Source organism: Zootoca vivipara, chromosome 11 (assembly GCF_965207765.1).
Source record: "Zootoca vivipara chromosome 11, rZooViv2.hap1.1, whole genome shotgun sequence".
In the NCBI taxonomy this organism is placed as follows: Eukaryota; Metazoa; Chordata; class Lepidosauria; order Squamata; family Lacertidae; genus Zootoca; species Zootoca vivipara.
In genome coordinates, this window is record NC_142594.1 from 28,112,221 (window position 1) to 28,128,701 (window position 16,481).

At 43.5% G+C, this 16,481-nt stretch overlaps 1 protein-coding gene across 5 annotated transcripts in view; it reads right to left on the reverse strand.

Annotated features, from left to right (window-relative positions):
* Positions 1 to 250: 250 nt before the first annotated feature.
* LOC118092250 (uncharacterized) overlaps positions 251 to 16,481 on the reverse strand; it is a 75,870-nt gene continuing 59,639 nt past the window's right edge. For 4 of the 5 annotated variants that reach the window (XM_035130116.3, XM_088654309.1, XM_088654311.1 and 1 more), the window contains 2 exons: positions 6,266 to 6,382; positions 251 to 1,634 (listed from right to left, as the gene is read on the reverse strand). In XM_035130116.3, the coding sequence (XP_034986007.2) occupies positions 612 to 1,619 (1,008 nt within the window). In that variant the 5' untranslated portion in view covers positions 1,620 to 1,634; positions 6,266 to 6,382 and the 3' untranslated portion in view covers positions 251 to 611. Of the gene's footprint in view, positions 1,635 to 4,584; positions 4,604 to 6,265; positions 6,383 to 16,481 lie in introns of those variants that run through there. The other variant, XM_035130117.3, reaches the window with a different exon arrangement.

Here is a 16,481-nt window from a genome sequence, read left to right on the forward strand (position 1 = left end):
CACCACGCCCCCATAGATGGTGCGTCACACCCCCAGGACACGCACCACACCCCTGCGAGCAGCACGTCACACACCCAGGACATGCGCCACACCCCAGGACACATGCCACGCCCCCGGGGTGTGCACCACGCCCCCCAGGATGTGCACCAGCCACGCCCCCACCTGCTCTCTGTCCCCCAGTGCCAGAGCATGAAGCTCTGCCACCGACTGCAGATACATTTGGCTAGAGAATGAAAAGGTAAGAAATACATCATGTTTCAATAGTAGATTTTATTAATTCCATAAGTGCTAGGGTTTATTATTATTATTATTATAGGAGATTACAAAGAATACAAAAAGCCACCCCAGTACACCATATCTCTTGTGTGCCCCATTCTGAAGTTGTCATCAATGCATAGCTTTTTAGCTTGATATATGTGGGAACAGGACTGGTACTAAAATGGCGTCCGAGGCTGGACTTAACTCAAGCCATTGATTGGTTTAGAACCATCGTAAATATTGCAATATGGGGAGGGGCAGCATCTGCAAATTGCTACAGTGGTGATAGCGCGGCAAAGCAGCAACTGCATGCACATGAAGCCAATCGCTAAGCTGTGTGCAGGGCGAGTTAATCACTGGTGGTCAGTGGAACATAACATTGGTTCCTCAACAGAGATGGCAATGGTGTAGGCAGGCTGATAAAATGTGCTATGGAGGCTGGTGTAAAAAGCTAAGCGCAAGATCTCCACAGAGTTCAGGTTTTCTGGGAAGAGGACATGAGCAATGGGCATAGCACTCTCCTTGGTCATTCCTATCTCCAGCTCCACGCCTGTATAATTGACACCCTTGCAGAATATATCCTCTTGCTTGTAGAAACGCAGAGTTTCCAGAGGTTCCGAGTCAGGAAGGCTGGTGACGGAGGCGATTTTGTCGATCAGATGGACGGCCTTTTTGAAATCCTCCTTGGTGGGAGGGAGCATCCTATCCCTCCTTTCTCGGCGGAAGAGAATCTTGCCTTCGTTCTGAGAGATGGGAAGTTTGCAAATCTCCACCAGGGAGGAATTGGTCTCAGAGTACTCCCATACACACTTATTCTGGGCCCTGCGTCCACAGTGATCCCAGAGGCCATGGTCGTTATCCATGTGGCATCGGTATTTATTGGTTCCATATTTTGCACAACGGTAGTTGTTGTGGCAGGGCAAACCAGTGGGGGTCACATCGTGGAACGGAGAGCAACGTTGCCTGCCATGGCCTGTATCGCAGTGAAACCCCTCTTCAGTTGCTCGGCATCTATCAAAACACATTTTGTTGTCCTGAGCATATTCGGCGAAGCCCTTCTCGCTGATCAATCCACAGTAGTTCCATTTTCCATTTTTTAAGTAGCAGTAGTGGTAGGAGCCCCCCCAGAGATCACACAATGTGGCACATTTTTCACCTGTGCTTCCCAAGCCTTCTTCTAAGGAACAGTAGTCCCAATCTTTCCCGTTGCCACCACTTTGCTTGCACCAGGTATAACTATAGCCGTGAAAGTCACAAGCGTTTGTACATATCCCCTCGGAGCTTGTATGATGAACAACAACTTGGGAGAGAGTGGAAGGCAGAACAGAAAAGAAAAAGAGTAAAGTCACAGGAACACCCATGATGTTCTTCAGACTCTAAAATGAAAAGACAAAAAAATTAAAGTAACTATATGCATCCAATAACATGTTACATCTCTGTAGGGTCCCCCACCCATCTTTTATGCCTGTCTCTTTCATTACAAATCCATACACTCCAACATTTATCCAATGAAAATAGGGCTGTCCTATTCAATGAAGATGATGATGATGATCAAGGTTATATAGTAACTCATCTCCTTGGCTTGGGAGTCACGTAACTCCATACCTTCCAACATTTTTCTAATAAAAGAGGGGTGTCCTAAGGAAAAGAGGGACATTCCGGATCAAATCAGAAACCAGGACAGCTTCTGTAAATCCGGGATGGTCCCTGGAAAATAGGGACACTTGGAGGGTCTGCAAATCTCTTCTAATAAGTTTCTTTTGTAATGCTTTATACTGCTTACACCTTAAAGAAGCGGAGCATTACAACATATTTTTTTTGTCAAGAGCCATCCTGAGAAAGTTATGAAAGAGTGGTCTATATAAAGGTGTTATATAAATATCAATCAATCAGTGACTTGAAATGCATTCCCAGCAGAAAAACTTAACAGGGAGCCCTCATTAGAGACATTGCCTAATATCAGAGTCAAACGGCACCAGCTATTTCTGGGTTATATCCAGGGGGAAACAGCTGCTGCTGTCCTATGCTGTCTTGCACTGTCCATATCTAAGGCTGTTAGAGGAGCAGGGGCAATAACCCCCCTGGAGGCTCCACAGGAGCAATGGATTGCCCCATACCACAAACTTTTCTGCTTGCTGCAGACGGGAGCAGCAGCAGGGAAAGATGTAGAATAAGCCTAACACAGCCTTCTCCAATCTGGTGCTCTCCAAAGATTTTGACTAAAACTCCCATCAGCCTCAGCCAGCATGGCCAATGGTCTGGGACAATGGAAGTCATTGTTGAACAACACCCAGAGAACACCAACTGACCCAACAACCAAAACATATCACATACTAAGAGTGCCTTGAAAGACCTTTCCAAAAAATGATCTTCAGGGCCCAGGAAATTTGAACTTGGATTGGAATGCTTTCTCTTACAAGATTCTACACCCATTACAGCTGGGGCAGCCAGCATAGTGCCTTCAGGATGATCAGCCCAGCCATCATGGCCAGGAATCTTCATCAGAGGTCCTACTTCACATCCAATTGCCAACATTTGGCTGAGACATGGGACAGGGCCTTTTCAGTTGTGGAACCCAGGCTCTTGAGCTCTCTAGGAAGTCCCTTTGGCCCTCTCTTCATTGCCATCTCAGCAGGCTGCCAAACCTGTTCTTCTTTCTTCAGGTCTTTGGTATAATTTCTGTCTTCCACCCTGTCCTGTGAGTTCATTACTGAACTCATAGTTTATAGCTTATTATTATTATTATTATTATTATTATTATTATTATTTACTCATCTCTTTTATTAACACCCTCTTTAGCACTCTAACCATTGCAGCATCCTTCTCTTCTGTTTTGTGAACCATGTGATTACATGATCACTAAGAGTTAATGCTGAGCGAATCCATGATGATTATGGACTTGAATCTAGGTCTCGTAAGTCAAATGTGACCCTTTGGAGATCACTGGTTCCAACAATGAATAACAATGAGATAAATTATCTGTGTTACAGGCAGTGAATTCAGAAAAGCTAACTCAGCAATGAATTCCCTGGGCAGGGGAGTAAAGTGCAATCAGTCAGCCAATAGGTTTCCAAATTTAACAGAAGACTATGGAATTCCTTACCACAGTCTAAGCATCTTCCAGGAAAAACAAATCATTTTTTAAAAAAATGCATAAGCATGGAAGGCAAGGGAGTCCAGTCTGTCATTCCTGGAGGTCCTACAGGCACTATCAAGTTGGGGCCCATGATATCTATGTAACCACTTTGCACATAGGACATGAAATAGCAAGGCACAACAACTGGGGAAAGGACCATGTTTTCCTAGAAATAAAGGGTTGTAGGCAATGTTAGTCCCACTCAGAGCAGACCCATTGAAATGAAGGTGTGTGACTAACGTAGGTCCATTCTTTTCATTGTGTCTGCTCTGAGTTGAATTTAGTTGAATCCAACCCAAAAATTTTGTAGTGCTGGAAGTATGCAATTTCTTTGCAATATAGGAATCTTCCTTAAAGGAAGACATCTGGATTGCCCAGAACAACTTAATAACTGCACTTTTTACCATGGGGGCAGGAGGGATGACTCAACCTCTCTCATTCACAGTCTCATGTTTTGCATTTGTTCTGAATTTTAGCAAAACACGAAAAAAACCTGAAACCAACTCAGGGGTGGTGCTGGTGGGAGCAGAATGTTTGCTGCTTTGAAACTTTCCCTTCCCTTCCCTTATGCACACAGGTTATATCTAATATTACTCAGACTCAGAGTAGACCCATTGAAAATAATGGACCTAAGTTGTCATGTCCATTAATTTCTACTCTGAGTAATACTGGATACAACCCACATGACATAATGTCCCTTAAAGACTATTGTCCAGCATATCAAATTTTGACAGTGAAAAGACTTTATAAGTCTTGGCCAGTATCTCTTCACAATAAAGTTGTGGTGTAGATTACTCAAATGCCCATTTTATACCCAGGGAACAGATCCTGAGAAAGTTAAATTGTTCCTTTTTAAAAAAAAATTTAAAATTAACTTTATTGAAATTCAAATTAAAATACAATCACATAATCACATACACATTCAAAAAAACAAAACAAACCATAATATAAATAATATAGAAATAATAACATACAAAATCATATATAAATAATAATGAAAACATATCATATAATGAAATAATGATGAAAATGTAATGTAAAAATTAATATCATATAGCGTCAAACAGAAATAATTATACTCATAATCATAAAGAAAATACAGATTAAAGAAACAAAATCCATACATTCAAATATTCATACCCAAAATCATAATAATCAAAATAATCCAGATACATTTCAGCTATATTCACCTCAAATTATTCCCCTATATCTCCTCCTTTCCTGTCAGACTTCCACTCATCTCTCTCTCAGGTTCTTTAAATACTGTATTTCGGTACTGCTTCCCCTCATTCCTACAAATATATATCCTATAGTTCTCGAATATAATCATAATTCACAAAAAAGAAAAAAAGGATTTATCATATTTCAATTTTATCAACATAAATTAAATCAAATCAAATCAGCTCAATACGAGACTTTAGAAATAAACCCAGGATTTTATCGTGGGGCACTGTCCCTTCATGTATTCTCCAAATTTTTCCCAATTATGATGAAATTTCCAACATGTTCAAGCAGGTTCAAGGTTGAATGAGTTGTTTTCTACCCATGTTTTTAAAGTTTAAAGTCCAAGTGGTCAAACTGACCCAGCCCTTTCCCAATTCTGCTGAAATCCTTTCCAATTCTGACCAGTGGTGCTCCCTGGTAGGCACTGAATTGATCAGTGGCACAGACCAGTCCTATGTAAACATGGGGCAAATCTATCAAATTCACACTTCGAAAGCAGTATGAAAAATGAAACGCAGCTATCTTTTGAAATTCATCACACATATCCAAATTTTGCAATGCAGTTCTTCAACTAACGAAAGTTTACAAAAATGCATACATTTGGGGAACTCGCTAGCAAAAAAGCAATGTGTACATTAGCTGCATACCCACATGTGATTATTAGGAGAAATTCATGCCAAAATACGGATTAATTTTCATGGGGATTTTTTTTATTTAAAAATCATATATTGCTGCAGAAATGAGGAGAACTGATTAGCAAAATGAGACATGGAAAGGACCAAGCTGCCAGATTCTTCCACCCCTAGTCATACAGAGAGCATACACCATCAATATGTTAATTTTTCCCCAGCTAATGAAGAAGCTGCAGGAAGCATTTCTGATAAAACCGTACACAGGAATAGGAAAACACAGATCTCCACCATGGCGTTTTAATTCAACAGCCTCATTTCTGGGGATAATCGTTCAAACTAAGAATGGCTATTTCCACAGTTACAATCCTGCTAACTGTACTTGGAAGTGCAAAAAGAAAAAGAAGCCCAACAAAGCAGAAATCAATGGGGGGGGGGGAATTGTTAGGCACTTCCCACAGAAATACAGAGCTGTGGTGATGGAGGAAATGCTCAAAATTATATTGTCCCAAATGCCACCAGCAAAACAAGATACGTATATCAGACTAAAATTGCAACTGGATAAATAATATATACAGCACCATCCTTGTGCTTGCTCAGAAGAAAGCCCAACAGATGTCAATGGGAATTGCAGCATGTTCCCAACCATGTCTCCTCAGAGGTATGTTTTGTTGAATTCAATGGAGCTCACTCCCTAGAAATGGAGGCTAGGTTTGCAGCCTTATTTTCAAGTATGCTTATCCAAGCATTGCTTTCCCTCATCCCCACTGCGTATTCCTTCTGTTCCTGAGAAGTGAAACACCCATTTCTCCTCCTCATTGTGTTTCTAACCAAATAAGCAATTTGGTTTTGCCTTGAAATGGGCATAACATGAAGCTCAAAAATAGGACTTTATGAGTTTCATTTCTGAAGGAAAGAAACCTGACTAATGCGATAAATCGTCATCATTATCCTTGTCCCACTCTTATTTATCCTAATTAGCCAGAGCTCTGCTAAACAAGTTGTCTCGGATACTTACTTTTGTCCTCTCTAAACTCTCTCCTTGCTCGCTTGCTCTCTGCTGAACCCCCAGGAGCAATAATGAACAGGCAATACTTTTTGCTGTTTATATGCTGAGGAAATTCAAGCCTTTGACCTAATTCAAAGCAAAAAAAAAAAAAGTTGGGGAGGGAGAAACGAAAGGAAAACCTTACATGAGGCGGCTTGGACACAGATAGAAAACTTCTCTCCAACTCTTCATCTAACTTAAACAGATATCCAGGCAAGGGGTTGATGGAGCAGAGTAAATGGTACAAAAAGTTTCTGCCTACCCGCTACTCCCGCTAAACTTTACCCTAACCCTCCCTAACACCCTCCGTTCTTCAAAGAACTTACCTCAGTTCTCTTGCAGGCTGATTGCCATTATTTGAGATATTTTTTTCCTGCATCTGTTCAACAAATATGTGCAAACCTTAAAGGTAAAGGGACCCCTGACCATTAGGTCCAGTCGTGGATGACTCTGGGGTTGCGGCGCTCATCTCGCTTTACTGGCCGAGGGAGCCGACGTACAGCTTCTAGGTCATGTGGCCAGCATGACTAAGCCGCTTCTGGCGAACCAGAGCAGCACACGGAAACGCCATTTACCTTCCCCACTGGAAAGTACAATGAACACAATTGGTTGTGGATGTCTGTTCGTAAACTGAAGCGAACTTTCCCATTGAAAGTAATGGAAAGTGGATTAATCTGTTCCAGACGGTCCGTGGAATACTTAAACTGAAGCGTTCATAAACTGAAGCGAACTTTCCCATTGAAAGTAATGGAAAGTGGATTAATCCGTTCCAGACGGGTCCGCGGAGTACTCAACCTGAAGCGTACTTAACCCGAAGCATGGGTGTAATTGGTTCCGGAAGTCTGTTCATAAACTGAAGCGTTCATAAATTGAAGCAAACTTTCCCATTGAAAGTAATTGAAAGTGAATTATTCCATTGCAGATGGGTCCGCGGCGTTCGTAAACTGAAAATTTGTAAACCGAGGTGTTCATAAACCGAGGTTCCACTGTATTTGCACTTTGATGTGCTTTCAAACTGCTAGGTTGGCAGGAGCAGGGACCGAACAATGGGAGCTCATCCCATCACAGGGATTTGAACCGTCAACCTTCTGATCAGCAAGCCCTAGGATCTGTGGTTTAACCCACAGCGCCACCCGTGTCCCACGTGCAAAACTTACTACACCTAAATTAAACTGGCTCAGTTTTCATCGAATTTATAGTTTTCTAACTAAGCCCCAGCCAAGTTTGTGCCCACATAACCAAGTCTTTACCCTCAAGGAAGTTGTATTTTTCATGGCCACTATTCACTTGTGGCACACGCGAGTGAGGTGAGCACGTTGGGCGGCAGCTGCCGTGGAATGTCGAGGGGGCCCAGACCCCTCCTTGAAATTTTGGGGTGCCCTCGGCCCCCCACTTCCCCAGATGGTCCCCTTCAGTAGCATGTGCTTAGAAAATCAGCAAAGCAGGGGAACCCCAAAAATTAGATTTTTGATTTTTTTTAAAAAAGGATCAAAGTAGTCATTGAGAAAGAAGCTATTTTGATTTCAGCGTGCATGTAACTTTTGTGCCATTTTGAAAAAAAATAAAATGTACTGTATTTATTTTGAATCAAATATGAGGGAGGTTCATAATATGTTCAGTGCTTCAGGCCCCTGCAGGTCTTAATCCGGCTCCGCTTACTCTCAGTTCCCCTTTGGCTCTTTAAAATCATCGAGGATTCTGACATTTCTCATCTTACTGTCATAAACCACCTCCACATTTCCAGAGAAGTTCATGCTCTTTTCAAAGCCTTATTATCTGTTTAGAAAAGCATGACTTATTGGGGGGGGGGGGGAGACGACCACTGAAAGTGAACTGGTTGCACCCTGTTCCTGAGAACTCTTTGGCTATGAGAGTGCATTTTTTAAATGGCATACCTTATTTTTCATTTTCGTTTTCATCCCTTAGAATGACCTGCGGACAAGAAACTTAATCTTACTGTGGCTGGTGAAAGGAACGGCAATCTGCCCTGCTTATCCGAAAGAAAGACCAAGTGGGAACTTCACTGTTCTAGATATAAGCACCTTTATGTGGTGAAATGGTTACATTTAGGAATGAAGGGCAGGATGTGTGGGTGGGTGGGTGTGTGGGTGTGTGTGTGTGTGTGTGTGTGTGTGTGTGTGTGTGAGAGAGAGAGAGAGAGAGAGAGAGAGAGAGAGAGAGAGAGAGAGAGAGAGAAGCACTGGGCCCAGGATTCTTTGGGGAGAGGCCATGTTTATTTGGGGAGAGGGCATATGTTTAAATATGCTTTAGATGTGTGGTGTAGATGTGCCCAAAACGTCCAATGTTAAAAATTCTGGACATATTTACTAGGGGCATGCATTGGTTATGTGTGGGGATGATCTGGGGGTGCATTTCCCCCAACTTGAATTTAAAACAGGGGTCCCACAAACCTTGTGTTTCTTTGCCACTCTTTCAGTAATACACAGTTTTCCTATACAGTCGAACCTTGGATTCTGAACGCCTTGGTACTCAGACGTTTTGGCTCCCAAACGCCGCAAACCCGGAAGTGTGTGTTCCAGTTTGTGAACAATCTTTGGAACCCGAACGTCCAACTGGGCTTCCGCAATTGGCTGCAGGAGCTTTCTGCAGCCAATCGGAAGCCGCACTTTGGTTTCTTAATGTTTTGGAAGTCAAATGGACTTCCAGAACGGATTCCGTTCAACTTCCAAGGTACAACTGTATCTCTGTTTCTCTAGGCTCATAGGCTTTGCGAGAAGTGAGGAGCTCTAGATTAGTTTTGGCTGAAGTACAACAGTGGATTTTTAAAAAAATGTAAGTTAAATAAGTTGCTCTTTTTTAACAAATAGAAAAGGTGTTTCCGGCAATTTTTTAATTCTTTTAATCCCTGTATGGTTTGTACACCACTGAGGGATACTAATGATTAAACAGAATATACCGAGGGTTGCCAGGTCAGGAGCATCCTCAGACACGGAGATTTCAGGGCTCAAACTAAAGCCAGGTCCAGTGATGTCATGGCATGGGGCTCAAGAACATATCATTCAACTTAAAAAACAGAAAGTCTAACAAATGAGCAAATATGTCACCAGTTGGAAAATTAAAATAAAATCCTTAACTACTGTGGGTGTTCCCAGGTCCAGCTGAAGTGTGGGGATCATTCCTTGTCACATGCTTAGGTAAAAGTAAAGGTAAAGGACCCCTGGATGGTTAAGTGCAGTCAAAGGTGACTATGGGGTGCAGCGCTCATCTCTCTTTTCAGGCCAAGGGATCTGGTATTTGTCCACAGACAGCTTTCCAGGTCATGCGGTCAGCATGACTAAACCGCTTCTGGTGCAACGGGACACCGTGACAGAAACCAGAGCGCACGGAAATGTCATTTACCTTCCCACCACAGCAGCACCTATTTATCTACTTGCACTGGCATGCTTTCGAACTGCTAGGTTGGCAGGAGCTGGGACAGAGCAACAGGAGCTCACCCCGTCAGGCGGATTCAAACCGCCAACTTTCTGATTGGCAAGCCCAAGAGGTTCAGTGGTTTAGACCACAGCGTCACCCTTGTCACATGCTTTGGGAGCTTGAGTAGGGAACATTTAAGGTAGCGTACGTGCTTCTCACCCAAAGGGTTTAATTGAGCTCAGGCCAGGCTGCTCATGAGAAGGCTGTTTTAAGAAGAGCAGAAGCTTGCCTGGTGGTTTTAGATTGGGACACTCACAATGAGGAGGACAGAGCACAGGCAGGTGCCCCTGAAGGCTGCAATCTGAAACCCACTTTCTAAGGACTAAGCCCCACAGAACTCTATAGGACATTCTTCCACAAAGCTATCCATAGCCTACTGAAGTTCATTTGTCTTTCAAAAAAATCCAACCGTTCTTTTCAGAAGGAGCCATACATTACACCCAGCTACAACATGACTGCATTTGTAACACATGTGCAGGGCCGGCCCTACGGCAAGGCTGGGTGCTGCGGGCTCTGGGAAACGGGGCGGGGGGGGGGGGCGCCGGATATGCTTAAGACGGCCCTGCACATGTGTAATAATCATAATAGAACTGCAGTATTTCTCCCCCCCCCCAATATATTACATCCTACAGCAGTGGGAAATTTACATTGTTTCCACCACCATCGAAACACACCAGGTGTGAGATCTACACAGTGGTCCCTGGACCATGATGAAAGGAGTCCATAGCAAGAAATTGCACTTTTCTGTAGGTAACACTGTTTGAAGACAGTTCACATTCTTAAAATGGACAGAAAAAGGATGATCAGTCTCCTCCTTGCACTGAGCATAGTTGATGCTCCTGACCGGCAGTGAGGTTATTGCTGCCTTGCCTTGCCAGGAATTTCTAGTGCATACTTTCTGTTGACTAGACAATCACAATTTCAACATTACAGCTAGCACTAAGGTAAAAAGGTAGAGAAAATGAAGAGAGAAAAGGAGAACCAACAGCAGCAGGTAAGGTTAGAAACCATTTCTTTTAATTAATGGACACTATGTCTGTTAAAGAACAAAAACAGGTTGCATCAGCAATCATTCAATTGCTCAAACAAAAATTGGTTAAAAAATAAACCAAATATCCCATTGCTAGAACAAAAGCAGATTTCATCACCGATCCAATTGCTAGTCCCAACTAGAGCAGACCTATTAAAGGAATGGAACTTACATAAGTGTTGACTTAAAGGTAAAGGTAAAGGGACCCCTAACCATTAGGTCCAGTCGTGACCGACTCTGGGGTTGCGCGCTCATCTCGCATTATTGGCCGAGGGAGCCGGCGTATAGCTTCCAGGTCATGTGGCCAGCATGACAAAGCCGCTTCTGGCAAACCAGAGCAGCACATACCAAGCACCAATTAATGGGTCTACTCAACTTGAGAGTTTCAGGTGCATTTAGTCCAGTATCTCCCTTACAGCAGGGGGTTATTCTGCTGCTATTATGTGGCAAGAAACGCTGTAGATCTCGAATACTAAAGGCAGAACAAGCAACACGTTTCTTTGTTTTAAAGCAGCAGGTTTTGACAGAAGAGAACAGAAGTGTCAGAAGAACTGGATTTAAATAAAGAACAAAAATACAAGTGTTCAGAATACGTACTTTGTATTAGAAATACAAGTCATAAGCAACAGTGGTCTCTGTCTTACACATTTGAAGAACTGTCTACAGTTCTTAAATTTTGCACAATGCTCTGCTTTCACAAGAGGAGTCAACACAGAATTCCTATTGTCAGTCCATGTGTTGCCCATATGTGAAAGCACCCTCTCGACATGAGCATTGCTTACCAGGATAGCGAGTGCAGCACTGACAACTTGCAGCTGAAATCTGCAACTCAGTAACTAGCCATTTCTGATCTAGAGGAAGATGTGATTTTCTCACCACTGGCAGAAGCTTCTGAACCAAGCTTGAGCTCAACAAATAGCTCATCTGCCTTGACTTCAACACCCTGGTCTGTAGCCACAAACATGGTCTAGGCATAGCAGCAGTGATGGGAGTTCTCAGGGTCCTACCATTTCTCAAGGTACGGTATGTTATTGCCTGATTAAAATCTGGCGGGTACCTTTCGTAATACATGCATGTTGAAAATCAGATCGCTGTTTCAGACTTAAGGACAATTTTCCTCCAAAAAATACTTGGTACCTGGAATTTATCAGTTTCTCTGGCATGTTGCACATTGAACTGTGGAGCTGTGCGTGCTTACTGAGCACTTTGCTTCCAAAACAATAAGAAAAAATTGCATAGAATGATGCCCCAAATAGAGGTAGCACTCTGGGAGAGAAATCTGAGAAGCGGTGTCGCTGGTTGCCTCATCAGCCTGTTCCCCAATAAACTGCCACATAGTATCACTTGTCTGCTCCTCCCCAGGCTCATGGAAATTTGCTTTTATGGCAGGCCACAACTGAAGTAGCCACTCAACATCTGGGAAGAGAGAGAGAGAAAGAGCCACCATAGGATTCTTTCAGTTTCTTGTTTCGAATCTCTTGGAGAACTCGATGTATGCTTTATGACCAAGGCCTCCACATCGTTTTTACTTTTCAAACAGGCACGTCTGGCAGAATTGTGAAGAACGTGGCAATAGCCGTTTGCCATTACAAGATAACTTTTGTGTGCCTTTAGTATTTGACTAAACATACGAGAGCCCTACCCAGCAAATGAGACTCAGATGACTTTCTAGAAACGTGGTACCCTTTTGTAGCACATTCTGTCGAGAAACTTTACCATCCACCACAATCACATCTGGGATCCACAATATATTTCTGTAATATGTTTGTCTGTACTTCCTGGGGAGTGTGGAGGGATGGGTTCTACTGTAATGGTTCATCATCATCGTAATTTTTTAAAATCAGTAAAATACATTTAAAAAGATTGCGGCTGGGAAAAGCTGGATAAATTCATATCAGAACTGTGACCCAGTTTTTAACAGGAAGGGTGAAATCGTTTTTTTTGTCTGCCAAGGGTGTTAGGTTTTTCAACACATGCAGTCGTCAAATCAAGACTAGCCACCTTTTTAAAAAAGTTAATCCTTAGCCATACAATAATTATTCCAATTTAGCAGTATAGGAGAAAATTCAGTGGCACATATATTTACAACTCTCTCTTTTCTCTTATGGACATGCATTATTAATTAGGCAAAGAAAAATGTAGGATCCAATTCAAATCAAATGGCAGCTTTTCTGCAGGGTCTCCAAGGAGTTTTTCAGCTGGATGAGCAAAGAATTGCTCTCCCATTAACATTAATGAGAGCTGTGCTTCTGATCCCGTCTCAGCATAAAGACAAAAGCCCACAGTTGGGCAATACTTTTATTGGAACCAATCAAAACGTCACAAAATAGAGAGGAAACTTTGGGGTTTTCCAGAATTCTTCTTCCTCATATTAGAATGTTACACAAAGTTGGGGGAGAGGTACAATAATTAAACCGGATGTTGTAGCCATGAGAACTCAGGGTCCCTCCATATGACCAATTTGTTGAGCATTCACCATCTTGATTTCCTGGCACAAAGTTCATGTGGAGGTTAGATTATATCTAGTCTTAATTTATTTGTGGGGCAGTTATATGACAATAGGCATTCATCCTGTATCTATACTGATTTACTTGACAAATGTTTATAAGTCTTCCTGTTAGTTTCACAGCCACATCACTGCTGGTGTGGAAGCCAGTAATGCATTTTTAAAAATGAGTGGTCTCTCACATGTGTGAATATGTTTTGGCGGGTGGTATCTATTGCCACACCAGTCCATCCATTTGCACCTCACCTGAGCACAACCTGTTTTTTTTGTTTCCAGCGACCCAATCAGTATGAGTGCACCTATTTCCACTTATTGCCTCATGCTAAAGGCACAACAGTCCAGCTTCGAAGGGTCTATTCTCAAAATCTCAACACATGTAGGATATTGTCTTGGGTAGTGCATCAGAGCTTTAATGTTTCTTGTGCCAACTTCTCTTGGGGTAAGCTGCAGAAATAACCCCAGCAAATACTTGAAAAGCATCAAGCCACTTCTCAAAGGTTCTCACCACATTAAGGGAGCTGGCGTTGCCCTTGCCCGATGTAACCTGCTTATCCTTGTCTGTGCATTCATTCATTCATTGGGGGGAAGGAGTTTGAAACGTACACACAATAATAAAAGGACCCTGGAATCAAAATGGTGCTCCCGCCAAATTAACTGGGGCTAAAACCTCCCCCAAATCGAAAAGGAGGATAAAATGGCAATCGGGCTAACAAAGGGGGGGGGGTTTCCGGCCCTAGGAAATTCCCCACCAGCCCCCAAGCAGAACGGTAATGAAAAATTAGCTAATCGCTCAGAGAGGGAACTCTCAAAGATGCCCAAAGCGATTGGCTGGACAGAACAGTCCAGACAACGAAATGCACAAATCGCCCGATAAATTCAAAGCCCCGAAGCTGCAGCCACAGCTGGAACCGAGAACAAAAAAGCCGCTGCGCAAAGAGCCCAAGGGAAAATTACCGTAAGCGGGCAGTGGCAAGCTCCACAGACCGGGAGTGCTCAGGGGGCAGAAGCCCCATGGGGCGAAAGCCCCTCTAGGGGGAAGGGGAGGGAAAGGAAGGAAAGGGAATAATTGGTTGAGGGGAAGAAAACAATTGGAAGGAATTAAAGGGAAAGAAGGGATAACGGAAAGAAATCACCAGGACAATCCGTCAAAGGTAAATCTCTCTCGGCTGCACAAAGAACACGCTGTTAACTTTTTCCGAATGCACGCACCAACAGAGGAAGCTCTGAGTCACGTGCATGGGTATATATAGGTCCCTCAATCCCATTGGCCAGATTGAACCCAACATTGAGGGACCTACCAATCTGGTGTTGTGGCTGACCAATCTTACCCACCCACAACACAGGAGGTCGGTCTCCAGGTCTCACCGCAACACGTGCCCACCATTTTATATCTAAATGAGCACCAAGCTGCAAGGAGGCTGATGTAATTTTTTTTTATAAAAAAAGCTACATCATCATGGTCATTTTGAAATCCTTCTGTGGGCCCTGCATATGTCCTAGAAACAGGAGCACTAAAGTGCATGTCAACAGCAACAGCCTGAACCTTGTTTGTCACTAGATTAACTAGAGAGCCCACGAGGACAATGATTCAACCCTTCGTGCCCATTAGACCTGTTGTGAAAGGTTTCATTCACTTACCAGCTGGCAGGGTGGAACACAATCTAAAGATGGGAACAAGCGCAATGTTGAGAGCCAGACTGGCCTCCCTGCAATCTAAAACCAAAGTGGCAATTAATTATGGATGGAATGTGGCCAGGCGCTCCGGCATTAGAATCCAATGAGACCACACAGAGGAAAAGGCAGCCCTGCATCACGTCCTGGGCACTCAAAGGGAGAGTGGGGTTTCCAGAACTCCCAGAATAGTAAGAAAACTGACCCGCAGACCATTATCTGTCTTGGATTAAGGCAGCATGGTCATAATTTGGTGTGTTTTCTTCTATGTCTTGGATTTATGTGACTGTTTTTCATTCACCCGGTAATTTTCTTCCTTCGAGCAGCCAAAAGTTGACCTCTACACAGACCCACAGGGGAAAGTCTCACAAATTTAGTATGGCATAAAGGTAAAGGGACCCCTGACTATTAGGTCCAGTCGTGACCGACTCTGGGGTTGCGGTGCTCATCTCGCGTTATTGGCCGAGGGAGCCGGCATACGGTTTCCAGGTCATGTGGCCAGCATACACCAGTATGGCATACACTTCTGTAATAATACATTTGTTACTTTTTAAGGCTCTTGTTTTTTGCTGCAACTGACTAACACGGCTGGAAATGGGCATAAAGAGTCCGAGAAGACTGGAGAAGAGGAGATTAAGGAGTGACATGAGAGCTATTTTCAATATATGAAGGGTTATCGAGCAGAAGAAGGAGCAGGCTTGCTCTTTATTGCTCTGGGGCAGGACTTAGGGGCTCCTCCAGATGACTTGTTTATTGAGTATTCATCCCAGTTGACTTGCACAAAGTTTACATGGGGATTAGATTATATCCGGTCTTTATTGAGCATCCATTCTGATTTGTTTGCAGAAAGTTTATATGTATTGAGGAATGTGCAGCCCAAAGTGAGGTGGTTCAGGGCTGCGATGTTAGACAAAGAGGTGAGTCTAGAGGGTGCATATTTATCCTGTTCTGTTCATTTCCTCCACTTAATTCAAGGAGCTCGGAGCAGTATGCTAGCTTCGCAACGTCACTTGCCCAGCACCTGCTCCCGCAAACAGAGCTTTTTTTTTATTATGATGCTGCTGGTGATGATGATGATGAATGTTAATCTTTATTAGTCGCTTGTTACCAAGGCAAGTGCGTCAACTCTATGGGGCTGAAACCTCTAGAACCTCCCCCCCCCTGGCAATATCCACTGGAATGAGGCTTAAAGGTAAAGGTAAAGGGACCCCTGACCATTAGGTCCAGTCGTGACCGACTCTGGGGTTGCGGTGCTCATCTCGTGTTATTGGCCAAAGGGAGCCAGCGTATAGCTTCCGAGTCATGTGGCCAGCATGACAAAGCCGCTTCTGGCGAACCAGAGCAGCACCCGGAAACGCTGTTTACCTTCCCGCCAGAGCAGTACCTATTTATCTACTTGCACTTTGTCAGGCTTTCGAACTGCTAGGTTGGCAGGAGCTGGGGCCGAGCAATGGGAGCTCACCCCGTCGCAGGGATTCGAACCACCGACCTTCCGACCGGCAAGCTCTAGGCTCTGTGGTCCCACGTCCCACTGGAATGAAGCT